Source organism: Halyomorpha halys, unplaced genomic scaffold, assembly GCF_000696795.3.
Source record: "Halyomorpha halys isolate HHAL.00 unplaced genomic scaffold, Hhal_1.1 Scaffold473.1, whole genome shotgun sequence".
In the NCBI taxonomy this organism is placed as follows: Eukaryota; Metazoa; Arthropoda; class Insecta; order Hemiptera; family Pentatomidae; genus Halyomorpha; species Halyomorpha halys.
This window is the reverse complement of record NW_027113075.1, coordinates 263043-277696: the sequence shown is the minus strand read 5'-3', so window position 1 is coordinate 277696 and position 14654 is coordinate 263043. Positions and strand designations below refer to the sequence as shown.

The window sequence follows — 14654 nt, the reverse complement described above, 5'->3', positions numbered from 1 at the left end:
TGCGACAGAGGGACCCAACTTCTCCTTGCTGTCCACTGGCTCCTGGGACTCCACGCAGGGGTGCGTAATTGATATTAAGTTTCAGGGGGTTCGCCCATTCTGACCCCGAGAGTACCTGCTTGTCGCATACATATCTATGTGCTTTCGGGGTCTCATTGAAATGGCGAACTTCGATACCCTGCCATTTGGAACTGGCCCATTCTTCGAAAGCCTCCTCACGTAACGACTGTCGTAGAGCTCTCACACTTTGGTTGCTCCTATCCACCCCAAGTCTATCAGCACATGCCGCGATTTCGGTTTCGTAACTGAATATAGACTGAAATAGGGCATCCGGAACATCAAATATCAAAATCAGTCTTACCACTTTTTGGGGGCCTCTTGGGCTTTGAGCTTTATTGGCGTTGTAGAATCCATCTGGTTAATGTGTCCTACTGAGTCTTTAATTCCCTATTCGGACATGCTTTACCAGGTCTTACACTTCAGGGTCAGTTGGGGTAATTGGGAACGAAATATGTATGTTTCTCCTTCTCATTACCATTACCATGAAATTGTTAATAAACATCTCATTCAACAATGTTACTTGTCAAAAGTAAAACTTGGCTATTTAAATCCCCTAATTTTTCGCGTTCTCTATTACCCCACAAATTCCCAATTACCCCGTAATGTAGGGGGTAAATGAGCACGACTACTTTCTCATCTGGATCCATTAAATGAATACAGTATCGTCTCTTACAGAATTATCATCATACAGTGACTTCAAATCAGCAAAGAACTCATTGACAACAAAAGGATCTCTCGCTTGTTTCCAAGCCTTTTGCAGATGCTTTTGGTTTTTTAGTGAAATCTTGGTGTTCATGAGTCGTGAACGCTTGACATCAATCTTCACCTGGTTTCCCATCGAAAAATCTTGTATTTATTCCAGTTGCTTTGATGTACTTCTGCACAAGCTCTTTTAGCTATACTTTATCACAATGGTAACCCATTTTCGCCCTTGCTATCAACCATTTTAAATGAGTGTTTTTAACTTCACTTGATAGATCAGTAGGTCTTCCTGCCCCCAACTTACTGATATCAGTTTTACCCTTTTGATGAAGTTGAAGAGTACTGTTTTAGGGACCGTGTAGATCAGAGAAGCGGCCAGGTACATCATGTTATCACTTATAATATCGTGGATTGCATGGGTTACGTCATCACTTGTGTAAGAAGGTGTAGCCTGCTTTCTATCTTATGTTCGTGGCTTCTAGTTGGTCACTGCAACAGTCAATTAATCAGAAAACGTCATTATTTTGGCAAAAACATTTTTTTTATTGTTGACATAAGGTGAAAAAAGTTGGAAATTCTGTTCCCAATTATCCCTGAGATAAAAATCTCACTACATTTATTGACAAAGAATGACTCTCACCTGCGAATCGTGGAGTCACCAGAAGCTGTTATTAGCAGACACTTCACTTTGATTTTCAAATTATTCACTATGTTAACTGGTCATATCACAGAACTGCCAGCTGAAAATCAGAAAAGGTGGGAACACATTTTATCACTTCATTGTAACATTGACTTTCAAATGCCATCTCATTTTGGTTCCTCAAACTATCATGTGAGTACTAATGATGCTTATTCCCAATAACCCAATCTGACCCTATATTAGTTACCCAGTCCATGGTTCTGTCTGAGGATAAGTAACTCACTTGGAGACCTTCCGCTAAGTACTGTCTTGAGATTTAATCGGGATGCCCAGGTCTCATGGCCCTTCTTATGACTTCGTCTGGTCGAAGTGCATCTTGTCCCTCTTCGTTCTTGTTTCTTCTCTCCTCTCTCAAGCCTGGTGCTCTCTCGTCTAAGTCTTCCCTCTCACTGCCCTTTTTCCTGGTCCAGTTCTCTTGCCCCTTTTCTCCCACTTCCCTTTTGGGGCGTTATCTTATTTTTGAATCTAATCCATCATTGGCCATAGGTGACAGAACGGTCACTAGGTAGGCGTCCCCACCAGGCCCGAGAGGGGGTGGTAAAGTTTGACATGTCCAGGAAGGTCCAACACCTGCTTAATTTGATTCTGGTTCTTCGTCAAAACCTATCGTTTTTGCTGTAACACTTAAGTATTGGTAGATCTAATAAGGGTATGTGACAAACTAAACACAGATATGTACATATCAAGGGACGCAGTAAAAGTTTCCTCGAAAGGCTCTTACCTGAACAGGTATAGGAACAGATGGCGAAAAACCTTAATAAACGACATATTGTTGTTTTAATAATAGCTAATGCCTCGATACATAGCACTTCAAAGGTCAAAAGGTTGTTTTCAATTTGATTTATGTTTCCTATTACGTAATGCTGTTATGTTTTATTAATTCATGTTTTGTTTTCTTTTTTTTTAGAGGGATTGGAAAACAAATATCTGTCTGATCCTCCTTTCATTGTTATCCTTGATAGAACTATATATTATTCGAAGTACTTCAACTCTGAAAAGTGGATAGTAAGAAAAGTAGTGGTTTTCTCTCATTATTCTACTTCATTGTTGAAAAATTAACGGATGAGTATTTTATACTGGAGCAACTTTGTAGAAAGTGGTTGCGTACAGCAGAAGACCATGACCATGAAGAATTGTGGCGACAAGTTTTAAGATTTCAGGCCCTTGTTCATTTCATTACTTGTAATATCTGCTGATCTAAGGTGCTTGAATCTATCAATTTCCAAAAGTGTATCACCCAACATTAATGGTTAGGTAAGCCAGACATTTGTCAACTGGAAAATACTCTAATATATATCTTATTTTCGTTGATCTCATCACTGCTGCTTTCTCTAACAAGATGAAAAATCATTCATATACGTCAAGGACCTTCAAATTATGCACACGCCATCAGCGTATGTCATCGTTCGCACTGAAATTTGTTTAATAAGTTTGTCAGAGTGCTAGCACGTTACATCATTATGTTTATCATAATCCTCCTGAACAATCATATTAAATTTAGTGGGTTCAGAATTTTTTGTTGCAGTACACTATCACAGGCTTAATGGACATCGGAGTTAAATTTCGTCATTTTCTCCGAGGTGGCAAGCTTTTCGGAGCTGCCAGAATAAAAATAGTTACTCGCTGATGAATTAATTACTGATGAATCCTCTTTGCTACTTTTCCCCAAAAAGTTAAAATTAACAGTATTTTTAGTTTTCTATACCTGCATTTGTGTTATTAATCTATTACAATACAGGCATAGAAAACTAACAACACTGTTAATTTTTATATATTATAAGCAATCCAATTGGAAATATTATTACCACTTGCACTTCGATATTCTGCAGTGTCATAATTACTGTTTCTAAATATTTTTTGTTTGATTACCTACTATCAATGAAATGAACTGCTTTAAAATTTGAATGTTCTTTATCAGGCAATGAGAAATTGTACTTCGGTTTAGTGTAAAACATCACTATTTATTTCACTTCTGAATTATAAGTCTGCTTCACATGTACCAGCCAATCTTACTCATGAACTTTGTTTTTTGTATTTATTTACAATTAGAACAAATATTAAAAAAAAATTCATTTCAGTTATATGGAGTTTTTCATTTCTACATATTTTGCATCAAAAATACTAGAATGGCTAAAAAGCTCATTAAAACAATTGAATAGTATTCGTATTTGATCTCCCTGGTTCAAAAAATCAGGTACCTAAAAATTGAGATGAATCTTATCTTTAAAAAAAATTAATTAAAAATTGATAATTTCCAAAATGAAATATAAAGCAATAAGAGAATAAATGGTAACATTTTTCTCCTAATGAGAAAATAGAAAGATGGTTAGAGAATCTCTAGAAAAGAAACTGAAAGAAACCAGTAACTGTAAGAAATGAATGGTGTCTTGTGTCGGATATTCTTAAAAGTCCACTGAGGATCAAACATGTTTTAGCCACGTCGCGTGGCAGTTCCACCACACGGAAAATGGGATTCTACTTTCAGTCATTTATAATAGTCTCTCAGAAACCTTCCCTCATATATCTTTTTTTTGTTACAAAACTTCTACCCTTAGTGGTTCCGGTTTGTGTCAAATGGAGGGAACTGGACGTAATAAGTCAAAAAGTTTTCGATTTCATTTTACGACGATATAAGTGTATTATATTTTCTATAAATTCTAATGACTCAATAATATGTGTATATCACATACGAAAAATCTTCATGTACTAAATATCTTCATTGTGAATCTAGAATCTATCCTCAAAGCCCACATGATTAAAAACTTTAAGTAGTACAAGAGCCCAATAGGAGAAAAAAGGCAGTTATCTCACCTCAATTTTGTATTACTTTGATGAAAACTATGTATAATTACTAGTCAAAATTGATGAGTCTACCAAGCATAGGTAGGGGGAATAAAAAATGACGGCTGTTTGAAAGCGATAAAAAAAATTAATTTTTCATTCTGGGCTCTATATCTTAAATAGGAACAACACAAGAGAACGTCATTTAAAGATGAGAAAATTTTCTAAAATATGAGCCCTAAAAGAGTTATTTGCGTTAAATAGTTCTCGAGATATAGCTTTTTAAAAAGCGACATTTCATAAAAATGTTGTATGGTACGTACTGAAAGATCAGTAGTTAGTGAATTTATTTTGAAAAATCTATATCTCAAAAACCATTTGACGTACAGATATCTATTACCACTCAAATTAAAGCTAGTTTAATGAGCTAGCTATAAAGTAGTTTACGATGTTTATCTTCGTAGGAATAATAGTTTTCATGAAATTTGCTAATATAAATTGATTTATAGTTGTTCAGACAAATTTTCATTTGCCAAATTTATATTCATATGTGAATATCATAAAAACTACTACCCCTACGAAGATAAGTGTCATAAACTACTTTATAGTAAGTCAAATTTCCTTTATTTTGAGTGTTGGCAGACATGTACGTCTTATGGATCTAGAGATATATTTTTTAAAAAATCCAACATTTTATACGAACAACTAGTAATTAACATTTTATGAGTTTATTTTGTCAAATATCATAAAAACTACTAGTCCTACAAACATAAACATTATTAACTATTTTATAGTAAATATAACTAGCTTTAATTTGAGCGCTGGCTGACATCTGTACGTCAAATGGTTTCTGAAATGAAATTTTTCATAAATCAAACTTATTGTCCGAATAACTATAAATCAATTGATTTTAGCAAATATCATGAAAAATACTATTCCTACGAAGGTAAACATCATAAACTACTTTATAGCTCATTAAACTAGCTTTAGTTTGAGTGCTAATAGATATCTGTACGTCACATAGTTCCTGAGATATAGATTTCTCAAAATAAATTAACTAACTACTAATCTTTCAGTAGAAATTTACTTTTTAAAAAACTATATCTCGAGAACTATTGAACGTAAATAGCTCTTTCAAGGCTAATATTTCAGCAGATTTAGTCTTCTTTAAATAATGTGCTCTTAGGTTTTCTAGTGCTGTTGGTAGTTTTTAATATATAGCTCCGAATGAAAAAATAGTGTTTTTTAAGGTATTGAAACAGCCACCATTTTTTATTCCCCCTACCTATACTTGGCAGACTTATCAATTTTTACTATTAATTATACATTGTTTTTATTAAAGTAATCAAAAATTGGAGTGAGATAACTGCCTTTTTTTCTTCCCGGCTCTTGTACTAAACGCAGTACTGCTTTATGATTAACATTGGATTTAAAGAAATATTTGCTTTACAATATCATCAGTCGATCCCCTCATTCATGAATTAATGTATAATTTATTTCAGCAAATATTTATGGTCGTGAATGTAAAATTATATATTAATATTAGAATAATCAAAATTTTGTAACACAATAGTATCTGAAAATGTGTAAATGCTTCCGTTTTTAATTATTTTACTTTTACAAACTGATTCAATAAAAATTTTTCATAAGCAATTGGTTTTTACCATGGACTAGCAGTTAAAGTAGTGCTTTAAAAGTCAGAGTGATGAATGATTTACAACTTAGTTGCCTAGCCTGCAATGCAGTTGCTTATCTCTTGATGGAGAAGCCTCATACTATTCGGTGGCGGCAGACAGTTGTTTTATCGGCGTAATGAGTACAGTGGTCATTATTTGATGGTCGGTTGTTGATTTATCAAATTCACGAGAATGTTAAGTACACATTTTGAATTTTCAATATCGACCCGTTTTACCAATAATACATAAAGAAACTAGTAATTTTTTCACCAAACAATCAATGTTCAATATCATCTGACCATAACATTAAGATTGTCGGCTCCTGGTGATTTCTTTTATTCGTTAATGTATTTACTTAAGTTGTTAAAAGTTTTCCATAAATAGTTTCCAAGATTCTCACGGCTATTGTAAACTGTTGGAAAGAGTATGTAAAAACACCTTCTAGACCAGAGAAATCGTTTTTTATTAAGATTGTTTACAAAAAAATTTGGTAGTTTGATCAATATCTTGATAGCCGTGGATGGTATGTATATTTCAACGATATGGAAATGATAGTTCGCAATTTTTTAATAAAAAATGTCAATGCAATTGAGTGTTAATGGCATCTGTGAACTCGATGTATAACTTTGTATAAGCAATAAATGTTAGAGAAGAATGTCTATTGGTATGGTATTTAAAAATTGATTTTTGTGAGATCCTGAAATAGATGAAGTTTACTTGAAAGATTTTTTCTTTCTAGTATATTATCCATGATCCGCTTGATAGGCTTGATCCGCTGCCAATGGGCGGCTCCCCTGCAACGCTGGTCCATTGCTCAGCGGCTGTAAAATGTACCCGATGCTCTGTTCCAGTCCACTTTCGATTGTTCAGCTGAGAACGCTGAATGTGCCGATAGATTGGGCATTGATCAGGGGCATCGGAGTGTGAAAATTCTACAAAAGTCGCTACCTAAAAATGCGTTCGAGGAATGGGCTAACTGCAGGTGGCATTGGACTACGCCATTTCAAAGAGACCCCTAGAGCAAATAGGTTTATATACAATAAACAAATACTTACGGGCTCTGAATGGTCCAATGCACTGAAATTAAATATAAATTATGCACCCCTACGTGGAGTCCCAGGTGTCAGCGGACAGGATAGAGAAGTTGGGTCCCTCTGTCGCAAATGCAACAGAGAGCCGGATACACCAGCACATGTGCTGGGGAAATGTCCCAATAACTCCCTCCTCATAACACGCTAACATCATAGAGTGAAATACGAGTTAATGAAGCTCCAAAAAGAAAGAGATTTTGCCTGCTTTGACGAGGTCTACTGCGTAGATACGGATGGATCCACAAGATATGCGGATATTGTTGCTTTCCCTAAGAAGGGGATGTCGGCAATCATTCTGGATCCCACCGTGAGATATGAAAATAATGACCTTGACCAGCCAAATAAGGTAGATAGGGAAAAGAAGGAAATCTACGATAAATGTATCCCTTTCCTCAAGGAGAAGTTCCGTGAGGGCTTCGGAGAACGAGACTTCAACGTGAGAGGCCTCGAGTTCGGAGCCCGTGGAACGATTCCCAGCACAACTAGGAGCTTCATGCAGGAGCTTGGGGTTGATGTCCAGGACGTGGCTAGGTTGACTGAAAATATAATACTTGACTCCCTGGGAATCATACACCACCACATGCATGGAAATTAATGAGTATGTGGGTTTATCCAGAAGTAGGATGGCATGCATGCATCGCATATCTTATTTGTTGTTTTAGTTATTATTTTTTATTATTTTAAATATTTTAATTGGGGTTGTGAAATAGAAGGGAAAGAAAAAAAAAGGAATAAATCGAAAAACTTGTAGTTAGTTTGTAGACTGGTATTAATTGTAAAAGAAAACTGTGGAAGAAAAAAAAATGTTATCTATCTATTATATTATATCATGTAAAAATATGTAACTTATATTTGTCTAGTCACGGATTGATCAGTATGCCGAGTAATGTAGCAATCCGATGTATTTGGGCAGCATGAATGAATAAAGTATTACTTTAAAAAAATTCTGCAGAGGACACCTTTGTCCCTCAATTAAATATGTTTAAAATTTCAGTTTTTACCTGTAGATTGGGCAACGGTGATGAGGTTTCATCTTTTTTGTCATCATTTTCAACGATAAATACTTCTACGTATTAAATAATGTGTCACCTAGGTGTCCCGTTTTTTTTTTTAAGTCATGAAATATATTTATTTTTATCGATTTATCTTGGTTTCTAAGAGTAATCTGAAAAAATGTTTGAATAATAGTGAATACTTCTTCCTTAAAAAAAATGAATTTAAACATCCAACAATCATCCATAAAGACCTTAATGTTCTATATGTAACTGATCTAACCCAAACCAGGTATCACTCCTTCCATTACAAACTCCATAACCATCCGAACCCACTAGTTTCTAACCTTGCTTCCTCTTCCATTCCTGACAATCCCCCGAGGCGCTTGAATAGAAGATGGCCACGAGACCTGCTAATGTAACAAGTCATTAGAGTGGTACCAATGGGTAGTTTCTCCACACGCTTGTAACACCCCAATTTAACTGAGATCAAATTTACTAAATATATTATTATGTACAGCTGTAAATAGCAATAAATAAATTAAAAAAAAAAAAACATCCAACACGAAGTCAGTAATGTATTTTATTTAAAAAAAAAATTAGAGTGCATGTCCAAAATACTAGCTATTGAATATGGTATTACAAACAAGTGAATGATCAAATCAATAACCAAAATAGGAAACCATTACTTCTGACTTTATAAATAGAAAATAAAGTTACGGTTCGGTTGGACTGCTCTGGGAAAAGAGATTAGTCAGGTGACTTCACATAGCGTTTTTTCAAGAAAGTCGAACGGAAGGCAGTACTTTATGGAGCTAAAGAAAGCCCAAAGGAATAAAAGTCAAAAAGGGTGGAAGTTAGGAATAAAAAAAAAAAAATACCAGACTTTGTACCTAATATATAATTTATATAGACCGCAACAGAAATGAGATGCTTAGTGAAAATTCCAAGAGCTCCAGAAGCTCAACTTTTTATGCTGAGTTGGTATGAATTTTTCAGTACTAACTGGAGAAGTTTTCATTGTGGCTTACAACCCTTATCCTATTGGTTAAAATTATAATTACGATAAGTTATACTATTATAGAGATTAATCTACTTTTTTTGGGGGGTTGAATCACGTTTGTTTAATATGAAGCATAATGAATTATTCAACTTAATTACTAGTCATTATTTTATCTTTTAAAGTTAATTATTAATTAAATAAATCAAAAGATACCCTTATTAAGTCTCAACGTTCTCTATTATATCAGTAGTCCAACGTTTCGGTCAATCCGGCCATCCTCAAGACCAGTCTTAAATATTAATTCACACCTCACATCAAAATTAAAAAAAAATGTTTTACCAGCTATTTTGCCCAGGTTATCAAATTCAAGTCAAAATCACCCTATTTTTTTTAGAACTTAATAATTTTAAAAACTTTAATTTTAGATTAAAACTACACTATCCACTATTAGATAAACAAATTATAGATTAAAAGTTGTTAGATAATTTGCTTATCTAATAATGGATAGTGTAGTTTTAATCAAAAATTAAAGTTTTTAAAATTAATGAGCCAAAAGTTAAAAAACAATATGGCTTAGTAAGTTGTGTAAAAGTATTATTTGAAAGGTGAGGTTTAACTTGTAGAAAACTTGTTAAGTTACAAAAATTGTAAATAAATAGTGCTTTCAAATAATTTGTTTATGAAAAGAAATACTAAAAAAATAATGAATTAGTATTAATTATCACGGTTTCAATTAATTTATATGAAAGACATTAATTAGGGAAATTTAATGTACCATTTGTTTGTACAACTTTCCTCCTATTATAGTAGGTTAGTACTTAGTAGTAGATTAACCAAAATAAATATTATCACTACTAATTGTATCTTTGTTCTCATACGAACTCTTTGAATTCAAAAATTTTCAATTGTCTCAAACTTTGAGCTTTAGTTCCTCCGATGGGAAAAGTATGAAATTCACAACAAAATGTTTGAGCATTGATCGAAAATAGAGAAAACATTCTCGAAAATTGAATTAAAAACTATAAACATTAAGTATTATTTCCTTTGAATCCTCAAATTTGAATAACAACCTATACTGAAATAGTCTATACGTCGGCTAAAACCGAGAACAAAATATTTCAACTTTGATTTATATATTATCCATTGAAGGCTGAACACAACCATGTTTTTCCTTATTAAACTTAAGGTCAATGATATTTTAATGATTTTAAAATTAATTTTCTATCCTTACATTGTTTTAAAATTATAATTTATGCCACGAATTTACATTCAATGTATATCAATCTTTTGATATTTTTTAAAATGAGATTTCCAAATGTTAAACGAGTTAAAACTTTAAAAAGTAGTGCAGCATAAAATTACAGGTAAGCGCAACAAATATTCATTAGAACTATTTTCTCACCAAATATTGTTTGATAAACTTGATTATCCTTCTTACGCACACCTGTTTACTAGGGTCATTCCAAAATGATGGTTTATTGCTTACTTACTACATGCAGCAAATTAGAAAGCAGTAAGTAGCTTAAGACAGACAGATGTGGAGAAGGCTGGTTTGGACGGCCAAATATCGAAAAGGTTTGTACAGCCAAAGAGCCGATCGAAAAAAAGAATATATATATATATATATATATATGCATTTATAAAGAGAGGGAGTATATGTACCGAGTTTGGAAATATATAATTTATAATTGGTGCATAATAGAAACAGTATTTAAAACAATATTTTCGGGAAAATTTCACCCCCTGCAATTTCTACACGTACCATAACGCCGAAAGGTAAAACCCTATACGATCCCTTCTTTCCGACTCAGTTTCCATTGATTCCCATTCCTTCCACGTGCCGCGTTAGTCCTTATGTTTGGATATCAGTGGGTTTTATCTTCGGCTCTCTGGAATATAAAATAAAGCTGCTTGTTACAATTCTATAGTATCTATCATTTGTTCTCAAAAGCAAAAGATACAAGGTATATTTATTTTCCATTGAATTGCGTTCAGTGAATCATTAATATTTACAGTAAATGAAAAATATAATTTGTATAATAATAATATTTAGATAGTGTCTTAAAGATGCTACTTTCGTCTCTAGTCATTAAATGAGAACTAAGAGATTTAAAATTATATCCTAAAGTGTCGATCTATAAGGAGTTATTATCATCATCAGCAGCTGAATATTCGAATAAAGAAGAATGTAATCTTTTCATCTCCCAGCCGTTTATTATTAATTGTAAAAAAATTGATTTCCGATTGAAATTATTAAAATTTAACTGAAATATGGCACATCACATGGCTTAGAAGTTAGTTATTTATGTCTGAATAAATACAAAAAAAATTATTAATATCAGTTACAATTCACCTCAATAAGTGTTTTTAATGTTTTCACTATATTCTTCTAAATACTTTTTCTTTGTGTTATTTATGAACTTTTATTTTATTAATTTGTCAATTAAATAAAATAAAAATATTTGTATTTAGCGTGTAGACTAGTATTGATTTTTTGTCATATTATGAAAAAGTATGTATTGTATATATGTCCAATCGTAATTTGATTGGTATGCTGTGTAGCAATTAGACCTTACAAGGTACTTCGAAGTTTATTAATCACATTTTAACATCACTATCTTTTAAAGATATTAAATATTGGTATTTTTGGGGAAAACAGTTAAATATAATATATCAAATTCTTAGTGAATAAAAGATTGTAAAGTGCCTTATTGTTCAAAATTCATAAAAGTTATTGATATCAGAGAAAAATTTTAATTTCGGTATCCGTTTTTTTTAAGCTGATATATCGATTTGGTAAGTATCCGGATAGAAATATCTTTTCAGAAATAATTTAGTTTTCATTGCTTTTGAGTAGAACAATTATTTCCCAGAATTCAGCTTTTCAGAACTAAGACGATTCTTTATTCGTTAAAATTCGTGTATAAGTTTATAAAGTTTTTCATTTAGAGGACTCTCTTAAATATTATAACGTAATTAAATGATAATGAATTGAGAGTTGTAATAAATACTAAGCTCACAAAATCGCTTTTAATTCTATAACCTATTCAGTTATGAAAATATATTTAATTTAATAGATAAATACTTAATTTTCTAATTTTCTACTTGGAGTACTTACCGACGACATTGAGCTTGAAAGCGAGTGAAATCTTTGGCTCAGTAGAAACTTGACACTCATATGTACCGGAGTCCCTCAGCTGTGGAGAAGCAATCTTGAGTGTCCATTCGTCTGAGCCGTCAGAGTGCAGCGACTGGAACCGTTGGTCGTTGGTGTAAGTGAGGAGAGCGGCTGTCAGGATGTGCAAGTCTCTCTTCCGGATCCAAGACACCTGAAGAAAAATGTATTAGAACTTTCCAAATTGAATGAAAAAATGTAAAATAACAGTGGTCCTCTAACACTTTTTCAATAAGGAAAACATAATTGGGGGTGCTGTCAATAATGATAAATACTAATAAGTCAAAATTATTTTATCAGGAATTCAACTGAGCTGAAATCAAAAAGTGAGAAAATAACTATAATTTAAGGAGAAAAAAAATATATGTAGGTATCAAACAAAGTAAAAACAGTTTAAGAAGAAATTAAAGGGATATAAGATGATACTAAAAGGAGATAAAGTATAATGTAGCAAACGTAGAAATTGTACAAAAAAGATAACAAATACTGAAAATATTAGGAAAGAAAAAACAAGACAGTGTTCATTTGAATAATGAAATTAACATAATGAAATATTTGAAAGAAAACGATATACATGATATAGTGGGAAACATGAAAATATATACTGGCAAAATTATTAAAATGAAGATGTGATACCTAATGCTATATAAGTCAAAATCTTATTTGAATTTGTAATTACTGCCCGCACCCCCGGACCATCTCCTCATATTGAATGCAGGTTCGACATTTTTATAAAAAATGTTTAAAAATAAAATGGTGGCACCCTTCTCTAAATTTTCGCAACGATCTAATTTCATATATACTCACCTTGATTAGTAATTTATTTGATGGACTACAAAGTAATATTATAATACATTATGTATGAATATACATCAAAGTTGTTTTTTTCTTTTGTTAGTGATAATAATTTAAAATGTTGTAAAAACAAAGAATGAATAATATCATAATTAATTAATAATGATAATTAATAATAATATTTTAATGTAAAGTTTGGGTTAGTTTTTCAGTACAAATTTCCTCTAACCGCGATATCATTTAAGTAATTGCTGTTCTCATTTCATTTTTCAATCACTAAATGAGATCGGTTTGGTCTTTAAAACAGTAACTGCAAATAAAAAACTTATTCGAAGAAGAATTTTAAACTTTTTAATTTATATTGCTATAAATCTTTAGTTATGAATTTTACGCGAAAAAATTACATTTTGAAGTTTTTTTGACTGTCAAAATTTCTCCCTTAATTTAATTTGTTAGCATATTTTTTTTACATGTTTGTACCATTATATATATGAGAAAAAATGCTACTACCCCCTTTTCGCAACAAACAATCCCTAATTTGACTGGCCTAATGTTTCTGAATAATGCTCGAAAAACTTGTTTATCAACTTGGTAGTTGATTGTTTGTCTCTCACACAAAGGGAAGAACAGAGCCTTAGGGCTTTTTATAATAAAATATTACGCAAAATATTTAAAACGAAAAAGGAGGAGTCATTCGAGTAATTTAGAAGGCTACACAACACTTCCAGTAAACATAATTCTGAATATAGCATTGCAGCGTACGAGATGGACGTATAAGCTTTTAAGGTTTAGTAACTGCACCAATAGGTAAACGTTTGAGGGGTATACCAAACGTAGGTGGGAGGATTATATCAAGACTGATCTAGCAGATTTAGGTTAGATCGAGTACCACTGGACGGTTATACGTGGAAAGCGAATGGTGGTATCGGCATTTAAGCTTTATTGTAATAATTATTTCATTTCTGTAGTTCAGTCCCAAGTCTGCTACAATTAATTTATTCGTTATATCTTTTTATAATGAGGAACATTTTTTTTCTAAAAATAGAAAGAGAAAAGAAAAGGAACAGAGCTAATTTAAACAAAGTGCTTACTTTCATTACATTGAAGTAATTAAAATTCAGTTCAGTACATATGCTGCAAAAGAAAAGTATCTTGTCCCCTTGTATTACAGATAGATTTATAGCATTTGAGTCCAAGACATCCAATATAGATAAAGTATATATATTATAATTAACTCAATTACAATGACAAGCATAGGAACTGTCTTGACGCTATCTTCCTCAATTTTACGCCGTAATATTTCAATATAATTTCAGAATTCAACCCAAATTAGCTCCATCCACTATCATTATTTATGTTGTCAGCAGTGATTACTTTCTGTTAGTTTGATATAAATTGTGCAATGCAAACCCGCAAACCCCAAAGCCTGGGGGTTTCTACATAGTTTAGACCTAGGATTTGATAAATTAGTGAACTAAGTGTTAATACACTTTTTAACTTGATGTTTAATTATACTAGTGTAAGCTGTATATTAATTATGGGATACGAAGATAGTCGATAAATATTTTTTTTTTTACTTTGGAATCATGAAAAAATAATAAATAAATCATATCTGAAAATACAAAACGATTCTTTGTATAATTTCTTCCTTCATTTTTGATTATATCTTAACATGTATA

General features: G+C 32.2%; 1 protein-coding gene across 1 annotated transcript in view; it reads right to left on the bottom strand.

The window, feature by feature from the left end:
- Positions 1–14654, bottom strand: part of LOC106683209 (zwei Ig domain protein zig-8) — an 83571-nt gene that overhangs the window by 27556 nt on the left and 41361 nt on the right. Inside the window, exon 3 of the mRNA XM_014424522.2 lies at positions 12124–12334. Within this exon, the coding sequence (XP_014280008.1) occupies positions 12124–12334 (211 nt within the window). The remainder of the gene's footprint in view (positions 1–12123; positions 12335–14654) is intronic.